Raw genomic sequence first — 19,699 nt, 5'->3', positions numbered from 1 at the left:
ATTTTTCCTGAATCACAAGTCCAGACACCTCTCAAAAGCAGCAATGAGGTGAACCTAAGCTTCCCCTGGTCACAGGAAGTGAGAAGCCCATGCTGGCCCTGGAGCCATCTGGCCTCACATCCATCCTTTGCTTCCCCCTCCTGTGCAGGTGCCCCCATAGGCTGTGTTTCCTGGGCCCATGTCAACAAGCGTCTGCACGTGGCCAGGAGGAGACAAGGGTTGTAGAGCGAGAGGAAGGAGAAGCCTTCTCCCTCTTGGCCTCAGGCCCCTTCTTTGGCAGTGACCGTGTCCCCTCTGTGGCTCCAGCCTCCCATAGGTCCACTGGAGTCCCCAACTTCTGTTGGGTGGCCCTGACCTCTGGGCTCTGAAGAGCCTTTGTCTCTCTAGTGTGGGCTAGGTAATGGCCCCTGAGGTTGCTACCTTCTGGGTTGCCTCACCATCCTCTCTTGATCTCTGGGTACCCAGTTCTCTGGTAAATTCACTCTGGTTTGAATGTTTGAAACAGTTTCCTTTTTCCTGGTTGGATGCTGACTGATGTGGAGCCCATGCTCGTTTCTAGTGATTATTCCCTCCTTTAGTAAACGGTGAGGGGAAAAAATAATCTGATTTAACCATCCAGTCTATATTTTTTTTTCCTGTATCAACATCACACTTGTGTGAAATATCTGGAATCTACATTTTTCCATTTAAAAAAGTCAACAACAGCATTTGTTTCTCCCCAGGCTTCTCGCACCCCTCCTGTTTGCTATAATTTCCATCCTTAAAGACTGCCAAAGTAGTTCATGATCACAATTACAAATGTTCTCAATGCCTTGGGATGCAATTTGTAAAGTCTAGAGGCTTGAAGCTAATGAAGTATCCAGATGCTTTCCTAGCAACTTCTTTCCTATCGTGGACTTCAATTCCATCTTAAAAGTAGTCTACCATTCTGAGAATTCACTTCCAGGAAAAGTCAGAAGGGGGATGATGCATACCTCACTCTAGAAGAGCCAGAAACCTGCCCAGCTTCCCCAGCTTTCCCCTGCTGCCTCCTCTTGGCAAAAACCCCCATAATCAGAGATACCTGCCATGCTTGAAACCTTCGCTGGCATAGAGGTAGCATCTCAGAGTCAGAATTTCAAAGGTTTGCTCTACTGGGTGCCAGATGCATGTAACGCCAGAGAAAAGACAGAAAAACAAAAGAAGTCATTAAATAGATGGGCATAAGTAAGATGCCAGCTCAGTAAGATGTGGGGATAAATGCCCTTGGATAGTGAAGAGGCGACTGTGTGTTTGAAAGACTGGAGCTTTTAGGAATTCTGTCTCCGAGAGCCAGCTTCCTTTCTTTGCCTTCAGCAATGATCACCAGCATGGGTTATGCATCCACTGGGGTGTGCTTGGTTTTATCAGTTGCAATTAGATGTTCTTTATCTGAAACTTCTATTTTTTGCTCCATATCTTTACAGGGGAAATTCTTTGAAGTAAAGCTATAGAATTAGGGCTATAGCAAGTGAGAGTACTTGGAGAGAAACTTATTAATCCCTTGTTGCCAAATTACTTATTGCTGCCATTAAGTGATCTGGATGGAAACTGGTCTTGTCTAGAGGAGAAAAGATAAGGGCATTCCTCCAGGGACTCTGCCTGCCTTCATCCTAAGGATGAACCTGGGCAGTGTGTTACAAGGAGGCAGGACCCCAACCGCCACTGTGTACCCACATTTTACAGACACAAGAAACCATGCTGCCTCCTGGAACCAGTCCTAAGATCATGCCATCGTGATGCCACATGAGTGGGCATATTCTCAGAGTTTGTCAAGTGTTTTTACTTCCATTATTACATTTGATCCCTAGGAGATCGCTGGGAACTTTGTCGTTCAGTCGCTCAGTCATGTCTGACTCTTTGTGACCCCATGGACTGCAGCACGCCAGGCTTCCCTGTCCCTCACCATCTCCCGGAGTTTACTCAAACTCATGTCCATTGAGTTGGTGATGCCATCCAACCATCTCATCCTCTGTTGTCCCCTTCTTATCCTGCCTTCAATCTTTCCCAGCATCAAGGTTTTTTCTAATGAGTTGGCTCTTCGCATCAGGTGGCCAAAATATTAGAGCTTCAGCATCAATCCTTCCAATAAATATTCAGGACTGATTTCCTTTAGGATTGACTGGTTTGATCTCCTTGAAGTCCAAGGGACTCTCAAGAGTCTTTTCCAACACCGCAGTTCAAAAGCATCAATTCTTTGGCTCTCAGCCTTCTTTATGGTCCGACTCTCACATTCATACATGACTACTGGAAAAACCATAGCTTTGACTGTCCGGACCTTTGTTGGCAAAGTGATGTCTCTGCTTTTTAATATGCTATCTTGGTTTGTCATAGCTTTTCTTCCAAGGAGCAAGCGTCTTCTAATTTCATGGCTGCAGTCACCATCTGCAGTGATTGTGGAGCCCAAAAAAATAAGTTGATCACGGTTTCCATTGTTTCCCTATCTATTTGCCATGAAGTGATGGGACCAGATGCCATTGTCTTCATTTTTTGAATGTTGAGTTTTAAGCCAGTTTTTCACTCTCCTGTTTCACAGTTTCATCAAGAGGGTGTCAAATCATGCTGTGGTTAACACTTTGCTCAAGGTCACATAACTAGTTGGTGATAGAATCCAGGTGCAAGTTTGTATATTTCTGATTCAAAACCCCTTGCTTTTGACCAAGCTTATCAAACTATAGCATTTCATCATCAGAAGGGGTGTAAGAGGTCACGTGGTCCCTTATGCTTGCTGGGGAGCACACTGAGTGCCCAGACAGAGCCTTTCATTGTTGGTGACACATTCTCCTGCCACTGTGGCTAACTTGGGGTTTGCGGGGTGGAGCCCAACTGAAGTTTCATGGCTCTAAGGATAACAGGGAGACTTTCACTCACTTAGAGCATGAGTGTCACTGTAATCAAGGAACACTGGGTTGAGGTGGAAGGTGGGCTCTATAAGTAGAGAAGAAAGGCCAGCATCCTATGAAAGTGAGCTATTAAGGGCCTGGCTAAGCATTTAAGAGTATGGCTCAGCTGGCAAAACCTGGGTTCGATCCCTGGGTTGAGAAGATCCCCTAGAAAAGAGAAAGGCTACCCACTCCAGTATTCTGACCTGGAGAATTCCATGGACTATATAGTCCATGGGGTCACAAAGAGTCAGACACGACTGAGAGACTTTTACTTAAGCATTTAAGAAGCCCAGGAGGTGAGAACAGGTGAAGACAGTGGACAGGGAAAAGGGAGGAGGGCTGACTCTGAAATGGGACTTGAATCACGACTGCTTCATGCTCCTCACTACGCAGTAGCACTGCCTTCAAAAGAGTGGGGCTTTAGCCTCCGCTGGAGAGTGCCGCCATATTAAAACCTTTTCTTATGTTGGCCCCAGCCTACTCTTGTCACTTCTCCTGGTTTGCATTAGTCCTGCTCTTTAAAGGGATCAAATCTGTTCCATCTTTCACTGTGGCCTTTCAACTTTTTTTTTTTTAATTTTATTTTATTTTTAAACTTTACATAATTGTATTTGACCTTTCAACTTTTTGAAGGCAAGAATTAAGTCTCATCTGAATCTTTCCTTCTCTAGGCTGAAAAATCCCCAATTCTGACTGCCATTCCTCCTCAGTCAGTGATCTTTGGATTTTTATGTGCACAAGAATCACCTAGAAACCTTGTCAAATGCAGGAGCAGACTCAGCAGATCCGGTGTGGGGACCCAGACTCTGCATGTGTAGTAGGTTATGATGCAGATGCTTCTGGTCACTGAACCACATTTTGAGTGACAAGCCGCTTGTCCTGGCTTTACCATGCCACATTAAAATCTTTTCTCAGGTTGGCCCCAATCTACTCTTCAGGGTCGGGGTCCACAAATGAACAAGCGTCACCAGAGTGGTCTGACCAGGGCAGAGTAGAACAGAGAGGCATTGTCCTTGTTGGGTCTCAGGAGTCCCTGAGGAATATAAACTGGGATGATTGTTTGGTACCCTAGGAGGAGGCTAGAGGTTGGGGCGAAAAGAACATGGCACCTGGGCCTATATATGGAGCAGATATCGAGGGAGAGGGGCAGGCTTCAAGAGACTGTGAGCCCGCCTTGGATGCCATGTTTCCATATGCAGGGGTCAGTAGGTATCACATTGAAAGCCAGATGTGAATTCTGAGCAGGAGCTCAGAGGGGACTGGATTCTAAGCTGCTGTAGCTCAAGTGGAAAGAGTCAAGGGCAATGGGCAGTGGCAGCTGCCCTTAGAGGACTGTCTGGCCTTTGGGAGTGCTCAGAGTAGGAAGGGCACAGCTGGTGGGGGTGTGAGGTTGGACAACCTTGTGTTGGAAACAAATCTCTTCTCAGTGCCAGCAGAGTTTACAAGATTCTCTTTGATGAGTTCATCACACAGGGGACTCACGTAGAGCCTTGAAGCTACTCCCGTTGGATACACCTACCACCTGGTACCTACTTGCCAGTTCTGATTTACTTGAACTATTCTCAGGTTGGTTCCTAGTAGGGGGCGGAGATGACAAGGATGCATCCAAACCCCTCCCCTGTCCAGTCTCAGACTCCGGTCTCCACTTAGTAGACAGATGTCACCCAAGGCCAGAGACAGAGCTTCATAGGGATGAGGGACTGATACTATGTTTGACTCTCATGAAAAGAGTGGGCTTAGGGCAAGAGTAATGCAGTTACCATCTTACTGATGGGCTTCCAGTTCCCCTTGGATTTCTGGTCAGTGAGTCAGACGGGGACCCAGAGCCGGTATTTCCTGAACAGTAACTGCATCAAGGAGAGTTCATTGGAATGACAGAGGGTGAGGCTTGCACAAAGAATCCCAGCTCTGACACTGAAAGCCAAGTATATGGCTTTGGAAAAGCCACTTCACCCATTTGTGGAGTTTCCTAATCTAAATAAAAGGGAAAATAAAACTAGCCTCTTCTGTGTCAGATCTTGTGAAGATTAAATGACTTAATATATAAAAAGTGCTTATTAGCACATTTTTTGGTCACCCAGTGACAGATTGGTGAAAATGGACTTCCCTGGTGGCTCAGATGGTAAAGGATCTGCCTGCCATGCAGGAGACCCAAGTTTGATCCCTGGGTTGGGGAGATCCCCTGGAGAAGAGAAAGCCTACCCACATCCAGAATCCTTGACTGGAGAATTCCATGGACAGAGGACCCTGGCCGGCTACAGTCCATGGTGTTGCAAAGAGTCAGACAAGACTGAGTGACAAGCACTTTCACTCCTTTTCAGTGGATTGATGTTTAGGCTGAATTTTTAAAAACAGTCATAACTGAGCTTCCATTTGATGAGGCGCTCAGTACCTGCCTAAAAGAGCTGGTTACATTGCTAGGAGATCCCATCTTTAGTCAACCCTGATGTGTTTCCCGCGAGTCCAATTGCAGGTTCTCATGCGTACTTACAATGTGAGCCCTGTGGACATGCTCCTGAGTCTGCCATGGGGGCAGGACTAGCCCATTCTGACTCTGTCCCCGTCTTCTTCCTTGGCAGGAGCCACAGGTAAATGCTATCTAGCCTTTGGTCCCAAAGCTAGTTCCTCCACACCTGTGTTGCCTTCAAACACTGTCAACAGGCTTTCCTTGTGGACAGAGGGACACATCTCTGGTGGCTCAAGCCAGTGCCCTGAAAAGGATGCTTAAGAGAAAGTAGAATTTGCCATGTCCTGGGGCAATTCCTGTATAGTTCTAGTTGGACTAGCCGAGCATGGCTATTCCTGATAACCTCACTGTGCAGAGTCTGGGATTTCAGTTCTGATGTCGGTGAGCTGAACTCATGAAATTTGTCTAAAGCTCTGGGCTATGGCCTTTCAGATGGCCTCTCTGAATGTCCTGCTTGGTCGTCTGTGACCCTCAGCTGTGTTCCATTGTTGATTCATGGTCACCACTGAAGGTGCTTCTGTTTAGGAACATCTTGGAGTTTACTTGGGAAAGGTTTTCTAATACTCATCCAAGATCTTCACTTTCCTTTGGGTAGAGAGTTAGATTCTATCCTAGGAGAAGCATTTGACATAGTCAATTGCTCCTGCCTTCTTGAAACCCCCTCTTCCCCTGGTTCTAGGACACTATACTCTCCTGTTTTTTTTTTTTTTTTTTTTACTTGTCTGTCCACTCCTTCTCTGCCTCCTATATGCAGGCTTGTCTTCCTCTACCCACTCACTAAATATTACAGACCCTCAAGTCTCTATCTGGACCATCTTCTCCATCCAGTCTTCATTCTTTCCCCGGCTGACTTCATCAGCCCCCATGCTTCAGATATCATCTAGGTGCATATGACTCACACATTCTTACCTCCAGCTTAGACCTCCTTTAAGAGCTTCAGACCTGCGTTTTAACTTCCTCCTCTTGTAGAGTATCTTCCAAGCTTAAATTACCATAAACATATATTTCCCTTCTAATTTCCTTTTTTTATTGGCGTACAGTTACTTTACAACATCATGTTTTTTGCTGTGCAACGAAGTGAACCAGCTGTATGTATGCATATATCCCCTCCCTCTTGAATCACCTTCTTACTGCACCCACCTCCCCAACCCCTTCCTAAAAGGTTGGCCAACTCTGCCAGGAGTTCTTTGGTGGAGTTGATAGGCAGAGCCTGCTCAGACCGTCCTGCAATGTGATGAGTTGGGTTTTTGTCTTTAGCTGGTGAGGGGAACTGAATAAAATCCCTTACTTGTAAGTCCTGCCGGGAGAAGGAGCTCTGACCCCATTGATGTCTTAGTTGGGCACACAGAACATGGGTGCTCAGTAGCCAGTTAGTGAATGACTGAATGAATAAATGAGGCAAACAGCTGTGGTCCACTCGCCTTTATGCCATTCGCCCGTCATCTGTAAAGCAGCAGTGATGAGGAGGAAGGCCTGTGTAGACAGTGACTTTAGAGAGATGACTAGAACTCTCTCTGCTCTTAGTCTTGGAGACAAAGTCAACCCAGCTTTCCTAAGTTACAAAAGAGTCTGGGGAAAGTGCTGTAGTAAAGGGACTGCATGAGTACAGGAGGAGGGGATGTGCTGATGGGCTGTTGTGAAATATCTGTGAGTTTGGAGAATCAGAATCATAGCTTGTGGGCATTAGTATCCCTTCAACTCAGCCGAGTTCTGTGAACACAAGGCTGAAAAAAAGGAGAAACTCAATTTGGTTTCATGAGAACAAATGGGTGTGGGTAGAGCTATCATCCCCTCAGCTAAACATTAAACCACCACAGACATTAAGGGAACACCTATTACAAGCCAGACCCTGCACTGACATGAGGAAACAAAGATAAAGAAGGCATCATCTTGCCCCCGAGGAGCTTGCAGACCACTGAAGGAGACAGATGAGTAAACAAATAACTAATAATGTCAGCACACTGAGCTGCACCAAGTGTTACAGAGAGTTAGCAGAGTTTGGAGGGGAACTCTCCTGGGGCAACCAGGGAAGGCAATGTCACTGATAAAGGATGAGCTGGTGCTGATGTTGGTAGAAAAGTAGGGATGGGTCAGGGCAAGGATGCTTTGGACTTCAGCTGCCTCACACAGAGTTGGCATCCTTGGGAGGAATTCGCAGTGGTGTTAATCATGGACCACACTCCAGAAGGTTCACACAGGTGCTGGAATGAGAAGTTGCCTCTGTCCCCAGGTCATTGCATGAAGAGGCCAGGCTTAGGCATTCTCTGGCTCCTGACTGTTGCTATCGCCTTAGCAAGTGGTTGTCTGGGAGGAGTAGCATTGAGGGATTGCTGCTGCTGCTGCTAAGTCGCTTCAGTCGTGTCCGACTCTGTGCGACCCCATAGACGGCAGCCCACCAGGCTCCCCCGTCCCTGGGATTCTCCAGGCAAGAACACTGGAGTGGGTTGCCATTTCCTTCTCCAATGTATGCAAGTGAAAAGTGAAAGTGAAGTCGCTCAGTCGTATCCTACTCTTAGCGACCCCATGGACTGCAGCCTACCAGGCTCCTCTGTCCATGGGATTTTCAGGCAAGAGTACTGGAGTGGGGTGCCATTGCCTTCTCCGAGGATTGGGGAACTAGGGGACTTGAAAGTTGAACTCAAGGCTTCTGACTTCTGAAACCTAGACTTAGAGTCAAAAAACCAATGGAATTCTGGCTCTGAGCTTTATCAGCCACGTGACTTTTAGCTAGCTCCTTTGTTTTCTCATCTATAAAATGGGACAATCCATAGATACTTGGGGGAACATTTGCAAGGATTGTCCAAGCTGGGTCCATGAAACGGCTCAGCACAGGGCTGAGGATGTAGTAAGTGCCCAGTTCCCAGTTTTCCTTGACATGGAATTGAGTCAGTGAGTGAGTACTGGCAGAGCTGATAATATCAACATTAAATTTCAAAAATGGACTTAGCGAATTTAAGTGTTTTCTGAATCCAAAGCAGTTCTCTTTAATGCACTAAATTTCTACCTCAACCATTTGTTTAATATAAGGCGCAAAATGAAAGCATTATGTTTTTTGTCTTTAAAAACCTAGTGATTTCAGTTGTGCTACCCTTACAAAGGCTGATGTTTTCACCATTTACCTGGAAGAATTAAGCAGAGTTTGGAATAATTCCATGAGCCTAAGGATCAAACTGTAGCCCCGTGGTTTGATCCTAGGGACAGAATGGTCTGAGGGATAAAAATCATCTGCTTGACCTCACGAGAGGAGGAGAAGGGTGCCTCCAGCACAGTAGTTGTGTAAGTTCGGGCAGCTCACTCAGTTTCTCTGCACCTCAGTTTCTTCATATGCAAAAAAAAGGGCTATGATAATAACCTCAACCTCACGAGGAATTAATGCTCAAAAGTGTTTAATTGGTCAGTGTGTGTAGTGACCTCAGCACAGTGCCTGGCACATAGTTAGCACTCAGTAAATGGAAGCTGTTGTCACTGTGATTTTGTCTAGTCATGTGTGTGAGCCTTTTCAATATCTTTCCTCTTCACCTTTGCCTCCAAGGTGCGTCCACTCAGAACTCCAACACTGTGGAGCCGGAGAAGCAGGTGGACAACACCGTGAAGATGGCTGGCGTGATCGCTGGCCTCCTCATGTTCACCATCATCCTCCTGGGCGTGATGCTCACCATCAAGAGGAGGTGAGTGTGGGTTGCTGCCCTGCAGATTCTGCCAACCCCAAGCGGCCCCAGCACCACCATATGGCCAAGTCCTTTCTCTGCTGACCACTTCCGAGCAGGGACCTTCTGGTACAACTGTTGAGGTCCTGAAATTTGGGGCCAGTTGTGGCTCATCGTGTTGGTGTCCGAAGGGTGTGTGCTGCCTGCGTGGAGAGCAGCCGCAGGATGGTCAGTGTCTTGCGGGGCAGCTGTCCCTTGGTGTATGATGCTCCTCAGAGATAGCTTCTCTGTTGTGATTGGTCACATCATCAGGATTACGGGGGAGCCGCAAGGACACAGCTGAGCCTACAAAGACAGATGCAGGAAAGCAGTGCTTCATTCCTTCCACGTTCATCCATTCCCTTTTTGTCTTTGGTCAAGGAACAGTGTCCCTCTGCATCAAAGGGTAGAGCCTCCGATGGTGTGACAGCCCTCAGGGAAGTCTCCTTCCTACTCCATGACCTATAAAACCTTCCCTGCTGGATTGTTGGTGCTTGTCACCTCTCAGCAGGATATCCTCCTGGCGCCTCTGGTCAAGGCACAGTTATCTTGTATTGCACGCGTTGCTCATGAAAGCCAGGATCCAGGTTCCTTCCTGATCCCCCAAATTCATTACGCCGACATCTTGGGTTTATCAGGCATTCACAGGGCTTGAGGACCAGCCAGGGAGTTGCAGAGAGGAAAGGGAAGGTGGGTGAGTATCAGCTCTCACTGTCCCTGGGGTGCAGGGCTGGTTCTTCTAAATAGGGGGTCCTCCCACCTTCACACATTAGCCACTGTGTCCCCATGCCTGCTGCCCATCTCAGTTTCAATGCCAGGATTCCAGTCTTGGTCTCCACCCTCCCACTCCCCAATCTGCCAAAGCAAACAAAACACTTTATCTACATTATAATGACATGTGCTGCAACCTGCCCTGCCCCCAGTTTAAAGAGTTATATTTATATTCTTCAACAAACTATTTAACTCCTCAGCCTGAAGCTCTGGGTTTGGTTACTCAGAGTTCAAGACAAGCCCAGTAATGAGGACTAGGGACTTGCTGCCATCCCTGGGACAAAACCAGCTCATGAAACTTGTTCCCCCCAGAACAAAGGGACAGAATGCCCCAAAGACAAATTCCAGCTTCTACTCTAAGGAGTACCATAAACAGAAATGCACAAAGTAAAAAAATAAAGACTGTGTCCTTATTTCCAGCCATTGATTTCCACTCTGCTACTAATCAGCCTTCTTTTAGCCATTCTGGCCCCAAAATATCTCTGTATGTCACATGGTTCCATCCTTTGATCAGGACATCTTATTGGTAGGACCTGTTCTTTCTTTTCTTCTGAATATTTATTTATTTAGCTCGCTGCCCTGTAGCTCAGAGTAAAGAATCTGCCAGCAATGCAGAAGACCGGGTTCAATCCCTGGGTTGGAAAGATCCCCTGGAGAAGGGAATGGCACCCCACTCCAATATTCTTGCCTGGAGAATCCCATGGACAGAGGAGCCTGGCAGGCTACAGTCAATGGGGTCACACAGAGTTCAGACATGATTGAGTGACTAACACTCCGACTACTATCCAGTCTTAGAAGGATATTTTAGTACAGATTGTGGGATCAAGTTCCTTGACCAGGAATCGAACCTGGGCCCCCAGCAAGACTCTGTGTGGGAGCACAGAGTCTTAGCCACTGGACCATCAGGGAAGTCCCAGGATCTGTTCTTTCTTGACATGTCTGTTCTATAGGATCATTCCTTTCCTTAGGCTCCCAGCAGAATGACAGAAGAATTAAGATTCTCATCCAACTACTGATTTTCTGGTTGGAGAGGCAAGGGAGAAGGAAGGTCCATGCTAATGCTGGGGGTCAGGAGCCCCCAGAGTCGTCATCATCTGTGAAGCCAGGCTATGCGTTATGTCTCAGTGACAAGCCAGCTGCTATTGGATGAGGTCAAACATGAGTTTTTATTTCTCTGGGAGATAGAGAGCACATTGCACGTATAAGATCCTCGATGCATTCTTAGAGTCTCAGATGCTTTAAAGACAGAGGTGAGTTTGAGAGAGTCTCTTTGAAAAAAGTAACTCATTTAATAGAATTGCATTCCTCTTTGATAGACCCCAGAGGTTCTTATTCTTTGCCACTGATTTGTAAGTCAGATATGCTCTTCCAATTTTGCTCTTTCTAAAGCCTGGCTTAACCCACGTCACCATCGTCTGTGAGCTTGTGAAGAAATTTCACTTCCCTCTCAACAGCTATTTCTGAAATGTGTGACTTTCCGGGAGGGAGGGAGGGGCTTTCTGGTTTCAGGATGAGAGCAGGAATAAAGTGAGCCCTTTGTGTGGTTTTATCCTTCTCTGAGTATCTTCATCAGCTGTCAGTTCTATCAAAACCATCCATCAGTCCCAATCAACAGGCATCACCTGATCACCATTTCTTCCCAAGAAGCAAATCTCAGATGTTGTGGCAGTGAGCCAGGGGGTGGGTGGGGGTGCTGATCAGCATTTGCATGTACAGCATCTTTTGGAGAAAATAAGACATTTTTCTGGCTTGGTTGATGGTCATATTTTACAAATGGGTATAGGGAATGGAAAATGGAGGAGTGAAGAGGGGAAAGAGGGAGAAAAAGAGAGACATAAGCCTGCTATGTTTAACTCTTTCCACTAACCCCTTGCCCCAAAGGACAGTGAAGAGCTTGAGGGGCTCCTTTCCCTCTTCTGACCCAAACCCCATATATAAATATGGGGAAAACGTCATTGGTCGATTGAGTCTGTCCCTAACTTACTTAGGGCTCGCCAGAATGCTGTCCACATGTGTTGTGTGCTCAGTTGCCCAGTCATGTCCGACTCTTGGCAGCCCACCAGGCTCCTCTGTCCATGGGATTCTCTAGGAAAGAGTACTGGAGTGGGTTGTCATTTCCTCCTCCAGGGGATCTTCCCAACCTAGGGATCCAACCCATGTCTTCTGTGTCTCCTGCATTGGCAGGCAGATTCTTTACCACTGTACAACCTGGGAACGCTGTCCACAGCCACCTAAAGGGAATAGATAATTAAAGGAAAAGAAACCCCAAAATAATAGGGAAACCATCACAAATCAGAGTCCTAGGGTCAGCATCTCTTCAGTGTCCCTTCATGACCTTGAGTTAGTTTCTGCTTCCAGGAGCTCTCAGAAGTTGAATGCCAGCCACACTTCCTGCACTGGCCTGAGCTGGGGCTTCACTGTAACCTCCATGGACATGGGCATGGTGGCTCCCTCCATCCCAGTGGGTTCAGCTGACTCAAAGTCTTCCCCAGAGCTGCAGCCAAGTGTTTCCAGCCCACTTAAGATGCTCCTAGTTTCCCCCTACAGGCCCTGCGGCTTACCTGTCACTGTCCACAGAGAGTCTTTCTCTTGTATTAGGTGTTGTGTGTGTTGTACTGAACTAGAAAGCTGGCCTAGAAAGGGCTAAAGATGCAGATGACCAAGGAAAGGGCATAGTGAAGTCAATTTACATTTGGAAGACTGGGGAAAGAGAAGGAAAGAGAGAGAGAGATCAACATACCCTGAGGAATGTTTTCTTGTTTGTTTTTTTTTTTTTTTTCATGGCTGGAGGACATATGGAAAGATGCAAGGTTGCAGAAGGGGACGCGAGACGTTGATGATCCATTTAAACAGAATTCCCTTCAAGTTTGAAAAAGATGCAAATTCAACTTTGGACTTCTTTTAATAGTACCTTTGGCTGTTTGGACTGGGCTTCTTTGAATGCAGGATGATACAGAATCAGGGCTGCATAAGTTTGGAGGGTTGCGTGAGCATTTTAAGATGGAACTTGAAGCCCCTTCTGACAGAGTTAACCCGTGTGGTTCTAGCCAAGCTCATTACAAAACATCCATTCTTAGGCTGTCACTGTATAATGTCTCCATCTTTTTCTCCTGGCTTGTCCGTCACATCTAGACCTCAGAAACAGTCTAGAATGGATTTGTGCATGCCATCATGTAGTAAAACACACTCCCTCTTCATGAGTGCCCTTTTGAGTCCTGAAATGAAGAAAAACTGTCCCCTCTGCAGTCCTGGTCATCTTCTTCCCTGACCTCCTTCCTTACAATTACTGGACATCCTCTCCCAAAGGAAAGGGCAGCCAAGGAGTTGCTAGGCCACCTCTCTGGTCCCTTGGCTTAATGTTACAGAGCCCTGGGTGCCTTCAGTGTAAATTGAGGTGGAAAGCTCCAGCCTTAGTGCCTTAACCCAGGGGTCCCCAACCTCTGGACTATGGACCTGTCAGATCAGCAGCGGCATCAGTTTAGAAGTAAAGTGTACAATATATGTAATTCACTTGAATCATCCCCAAACTATCCCCATACCTTTCTGGAGCATGGAAAAATTTCTTCTACAATGCCGGACCCTGATGCCAAAAAGGTTAATGACCACCACATTAATAAGTGTATCTTGATGGTTGAAGGTGTTTATTAGCCACACACATATGGACAGTTGTTGCATATGCCTATAAGCTTCCTATCATCATTTATTCCTTGGGACACAGTTCCTGAAGTTTGAGTGTGGTTCTCCAAGGCTTAGGGCATAGCGATACACTTCTGATTGGGGAAACATGGAGCCAGGTTAAGCAGGATAACTTGGTAGATCTGTACCTCAAGACGTGTGTATTCTACATGAACCTCTCCATCCCTTCTTACTTTTCAAATGGAAACTAAGCAAATTTTAGGCAGATAGTTTCAAAATCCTTCAGCACACACAGTTCCATCCTCCCCCATCTCCTCGTCTCCTCTCCCTGCCCAGGGCTTCCTGGTCCAGCCTAAACTTACTGCCAGTCATACTTGGCCTGTCCAGACAGTACCTTTCCCACGAGTGCATTTGAAGTGTCTTGAGTTTGAGATATGAGAGTCTGCTTTGAGATAAATGTGCATCTCTTGCTGTACCTTGATTCTCCATGTCTGCCCTCCAGTATTCTTGCCTGGACAATTCCATGGACAGAGGAGCCTGGCAGACTACAGTCCCATGGAGTCGAAAAGGGTCAGCCATGACTGAGCGCCTAACGCTTTCGCCTCCCAGTAGCTCCCAGTCTAAGGGGTATAGACATCTTGTTAGCTGTGTACTGGGATACAGAAAAACTGGGTCTGAATCTCTACAGCCCCATGTATCTGCTGCTAACCTTGGAGAAGCAATGTATCAAAGCTCAACCTTTGCTTTCCCATCTGTGAGATGCAGCCAATCTCATGAATCTGCTCTAAGAATCAAATGAGCTAATGTTTGGGACAGGCTTTACTTCCTGTACCTTCTAACAGGACTATAGTGCATGATATCAACAGGGATATTCATCTTACACATGACCAACAAGTGTACCAAGTCAGCTCCAACCCCATCACCAATATGCAGAAGGCAGTGCTGCCATCAACACACACACTCTGACCTAACTAATTTGTTTGTTTTCCCATTTGAACTGCTGCAACTGCTGCCATATCCTGATTTTAATTCAACAAATAATCGTAGAAGATAGGACTCTGTTTTTTGAAAAGAGGAAACTGAGGATCCTATCTTCTATGATTATTTGTTGAATTAAAATCAGGGTATGGGCAAAGTTGAAATACAAACCAGGCTCTGTGACTCCAGGCCCCTTGCTGTTAATTTCTGTCCTAGCAGTGCATGGAGACTGGTAGAAAAGTGAATCCTGGAATAGGGCAGAGGTGACCCAGATTCACATCATTTTCTCCTGTTCTCTGCCTTGGTGCACGCTGTTTCCCTGAATCAAATGTCCAGACATTTCCCTTCACCTGCAAGGCTCCTGTTACTCTCTCTCAGCCCCAAGTTCTTCCGAGTAGAATTCCTTCAAGTATTACCTTCTGTAAGCAGTATTCCTACAAGCACCCACCCCAAGAAGATCCAGTGGTCCCCCCGTTGCCTGCAACCACTGTGTCAGATGCGTAGACCCCCAGTTGTAGTTTTGTGGACTGAACTGGCCTGGGACAGCAGGCCTTCTGCTTTGGTCCTGTCTCACCAGAGCTCCACTGCCCTGTATCATCTGCCCCTAGATATTTACCCGCAAAGTGTTTATGGTCAAAGCTAAAATCATCAGCTCCCCACCAACCTGTTCCCAATCGTGTGTCCCCATCTTAGTGACAGATACACCCTGTCCATCAGCCAGACCAACGGGATTCCATCACCCCAGTACTTCTGACCCTGCGTCTTTACTTTCTCTTGGTCATATCATCTCCTCTCCCCCTCCCCACTGCCTCCTCCCTGGTGGAAGCCTCTATGGCTTTGCTGTAGGAGTCTCCTCCCCACCCTCCTCCTCTCTCTTTGACTCTGACCCCACCCCTCCAACCCATCCTCCACTCTGTAGCCTAGGTGATGTTTCAGAAATGAAACTTGTACTCCCAAACCTGCATTCTAAAATCCTTCATTGGCTTCTCCTCCCCAGTATCCATGGTTCATGGGGAGCAAATGAGGGAAGATACACATGCTTATTAGGTCATCCAGAGAGCTGTGAAGCTATGCTGCCCCCTTGCTCACGGTGATTCTGGCAGATTTCCTAGAGTCTCACCCACTCCGGTGCCTTGGCTGGTGAAGTTTCCTCCTCTTTCGATGCCTGTGTGTTCCTCAGTTCCATCTGGCCAGATCCTGCCCATGTTTAAGGTCTGATGTAAAAGACACCTTCTCCAGTAAACCCTTTCGACCTTCAGTCTAGACAGTCTCTTCACCATCTGGGGTTCTCTCTGTGAGGATCCCTGTCGTGTTCTGCCTTGCACTTGTCATTTGTATTCACAGCTTTTCTTCTTCAATGGACCATCGGCTGCCTGTTCTTATTCATCCTTGTCACAAATGTGCCTTGCAGATACTGGGGATTCCCTAAAAACATGTTGAATCCCAGTGAAATGAGAACAGATGGAGTCCACGATTGCACTCGGGCAAGAAAGCTTCACTCAGATTACAGACCCAAATATCAACATTGAGCATCAAGGGTAAACCCAGCCCTGTGGTGGGAGGTGTTAAGTCTGGAAGGGCAGCATGCAAAAGATGTACCATGATCTGAGATTCAAGGAACACCTATATATCCAGGAAAAAAAAAAAAAAAGACAAAAGGGAAAGATAACTACCGGGTCAGCCAAAGAGGCAGGGTCACAGTTAGATTGGACTGCACTACAGGTGACAAAGTGAAGCATGTAGAGCCTAAGGAAGTTGCCCCAGATCACATAACTAATAAGCAGCAGAGCTGGGTCTGAAACTTGGCCAATCTGATAACAGAGTCTGCCCTCTTAGCACCACCTAACCTGGGTGAAATGTAAAGCAGGATTTGCTGATACGCTGAACTGCATGACATCATTTTGAATGGTTTGTCAAGATGGGGAAGCATCCCCAAGTAAACTTTGTATCTTGTTTTGTCCACCCCATTCTAAACTGCACCGCACCCTGGGAGGTTACTCCCTCTTCTGTTTGCACTCACTTGGGTAGCCTCAAGCTAGAACCTTGGAAAGCAAAAGCGTCAGTTGCTCAGTTGTGTCCAACTCTTTGCAGACCCCATGGACTGTAGCCCTCCAGGCTCCTTTGCCCATCGGATTCTCCAGGCAAGAATACTGGAGTGGGTTGCCTTCTTTAGGGGATCTTCCCAACCCAGGGATCAAACCTGGGTCTTCTGCCTTACAGGCGGATTCCTTATCATCTGAGCCACCAACCTTGGAAGTCTTAAAATGCTCACATTTACTCACCTATTGCTTTTGTGTTTTAACCACCTTTCACATTCACCTCTTCTCCTTCCTCAGGGCGATATCAAGATCTGCCCCCAGCGTCTCTTGCTTTGACTCTTAGAGCAGCTTTCACAACCCCAGTCCCTCTCTCCTCCAACTGTTTTCTCAGACTCCTGCCAGAATCATCCATCTAGAAAAATATTTGGCCACTTGATCCTTTGGGTTCTCCCTGTGACCTATGGTACTGAGGGTAAGCAACTTAAGTTCTTTGGGAACTAGGCTCTGCCGACATCTTTCCTGCCCCGCAAACTTTAAACTTTTTATTTTGTATTTGAGTATAGCCGATTTACAAAGTTGTGACAGTTTCAGGTGAACAGCAAAGGGACTCAGTCATAGAGTCCCCTTTATACAGCCTTTCTCCCCCGAACCCTGCCCCTCCCAGCCAGGCTGGCACATAACATTGAGTAGAGTTCCATGTGCTGTACAGTAGGTCCTTTTTGTTTATTCATTTTGAATAACGTGCCAACATCTTGACGTTTCCACCTTGATAACCAACCACCCACCCAGTCTGTAGACGCATATTCAGCAGCCTGGAGTACCCTCCCTCCCACTCCATCTGGGTGTTCCTTGACTTTACAACTGAGGCGTCACAGACTTTAAGGCAAATTACCCCTCCCCTCTCTACCCGTTACCCCCAAATATGGTCCCACAGCTCCTTGTGTTACTGCCTCATACCATGTATCGCTCCAGATGATAATAGCATAGTGCTTGTTATGAAGGCTCTTAAAGTTAGATTTCTTAGATTCTGATCCTCGTCATGTTGCTTGGTGTTGGTGGTAGTGATGGTTTATTTGCTAAGTTATCTGTGACTCTTGTGACCCATGGATTTGGCCTGCCAGGCTCTGCTGTCCATGGAATTTTCCAGGCAAGAATACTGTAGTGGATTGCCGTTTCCAACTATGTAAACTTAACCTCTCTGAGCTTCACTTTCCTCACCTGTAAAATAGAGATAATAATACTTCTAATGAGGATTAAATAAAATAGTTCACATAAGGTACTGAGAACAGCACCTGCCACATAAGTGAGCTCCTACTATCTAAGTGGCAGGTATTAATTATCATCTAAATTGTATTTCTTGTCTGACTCTCCCATCAGACATACTGGCTAGATTAAGATGGCATTCGTCTTTCTATCTCTGGTAGTTGGCGGAGACAATCATTTAATAGGCCCTTCAAAAGTTGTAGCTGAATTACGGGTGGAAAGATGGATGAGTGGATGATGGATGGAGTGTTGGATGAATGAGTAGATGAGTACATGGATGAACAGACGAGTGTGTGGAGTTATGATCTAAATGGATACATAGATGTACAGATTTTTAAGGAGGTGGATAGATGGGTGGAAGCATGGGTGGATGGAGGCAGATGGATGGATGGATGGAAGAGTGAATGGGTTGGTTTAAGAAATGGATGGACAGGTAGATGGTTAAATGGATGGTAAAGTAGACAACTAGTCTTGTTTAAATAGTATGAAGCAAAGGGGAAGCTATGCCTCAAGTCATTCTTGTCAGCCAGCTGAAGAGATTCTGCAGTATGTGATTTATAAAGTTTGGGGTTTTTTCCTAAGCACAGCTGTCTTCCTGCTCAGAATCTTTGGTCTCAGGCAATCTGTTACTTGCAATATCACTGTATCCTTGTAAATTTAGACCTTCAGTAAATCTTCTTCAAGCCTGAGAGAAAGGACACATGTATACTCTGTTTTGATCACAGAGTAAAGAAGTATAATCCTTGCCCTGGAAGGCCCTGCAATTGAATTTGGAAAACAAATTCAATTAATAGACGCTTGCCAGCTTCTATCATTCTGGGGTTGCCTGGAAGCTTGGTCAGGGATTGCAGTGGCTTCTGGTGACATCCAGGATAACTCAGCCACTTGGAAGAGGTGAATCAAAGGGCGAGGAAGCATGTTGTCATGAGGAGGTGGCCAGGCAGAGGGGAATCCTGAAGGTTGAGAGCAGACCGCCAGAGGTTGTGAATGTTGAGACCCAAGAGTGCAGCTTGGAGCTGCTGATGGTGAAAAAATCCTGGCTCAGGATGGAGGCCTTGCAACTGGTCCCAAAATACACAAAATATTAGATCTAGTGAGGGGTAACCTCATAGCATGCAAATAAACAGAGCTGAGATCAGAACTCTGGCCTCTCCATTCTCAGTCCCATGTTCTTGACAATATAGAGAACAGAGATGTCTGTGAGTCTTTATCAAATGCAGCCTGAACTCTCTGCCCCTGAGGAATCATATTCCCAGGCTCTGGTCCACAGAGCCCCCAGTGAAGAAGAATGCCAACCTGTATTATATGGGCTTCCCAGGTGGCACCATTGGTAAAGAAGCCGCCTGACAGTTCAGGAGACACAAGAGACTTGGGTTCAATCCCTAGGTTGGGAAGATCCCCTGGAGGAGGAACCCACTAGAGCAACCCACTCTAGTATTCTTGCCTAGAGAATCCCACGGACAGAGGATCCTCGCAGGCTACTGTCCGTGGGGTTGCAAAGAATCAGAAACGACTTAAGTGCCTTAGCACAACACATCACGTGGTTGGTAGAGGCATTGGATGGCTTGCGTGGGCTGTTCTAGATCCCACCCATTGTTGGAAGTTCTTCACCCCTTTCTCCCATCTGGGGCCACTGTTCATTTGGCCAAAGATATTCAACAGTTTTATGAGTGACCAGATTTGCTGGCTGTGGTTGCCCCAGTTCAGCCTCCCAAGGAGGCACAGAGCTTTCCTTCTGGACCTATAGAATTTGGCTGTCCTGATAAATGAGAGAAAGCCTTGGGGTGGGCTTACCTTGGGGGCTTTGGCCAGTTCCTACTTAAGAGGGGGAAGCTTGGGGCTCTGAGGTCACGTTCCCACCCTGTGGATGTAAAGACCACGTCTTTCTGTGTCAACAAAACTGGATAGCAGTTGGAATTAACCACAGAACTCAAGATGGGAACAAATTATTCTTGC

The 19,699-nt window shown here is 46.6% G+C and overlaps 1 protein-coding gene across 12 annotated transcripts in view; it reads left to right on the top strand.

Moving 5' to 3' along the window:
- Positions 1-19,699, top strand: part of PTPRT (protein tyrosine phosphatase receptor type T) — a 1,155,533-nt gene that overhangs the window by 972,034 nt on the left and 163,800 nt on the right. For all 12 annotated transcript variants that reach the window (XM_025001262.2, XM_025001258.2, XM_025001261.2 and 9 more), the window contains one exon: positions 8,903-9,038. In XM_025001262.2, coding sequence (XP_024857030.1) covers positions 8,903-9,038 — 136 coding nt within the window. The remainder of the gene's footprint in view (positions 1-8,902; positions 9,039-19,699) is intronic.

Source organism: Bos taurus, chromosome 13 (assembly GCF_002263795.3).
Source record: "Bos taurus isolate L1 Dominette 01449 registration number 42190680 breed Hereford chromosome 13, ARS-UCD2.0, whole genome shotgun sequence".
In the NCBI taxonomy this organism is placed as follows: Eukaryota; Metazoa; Chordata; class Mammalia; order Artiodactyla; family Bovidae; genus Bos; species Bos taurus.
Note: the sequence above shows the minus strand (reverse complement) of the source record. Positions and strands in the feature narration are given on the sequence as shown.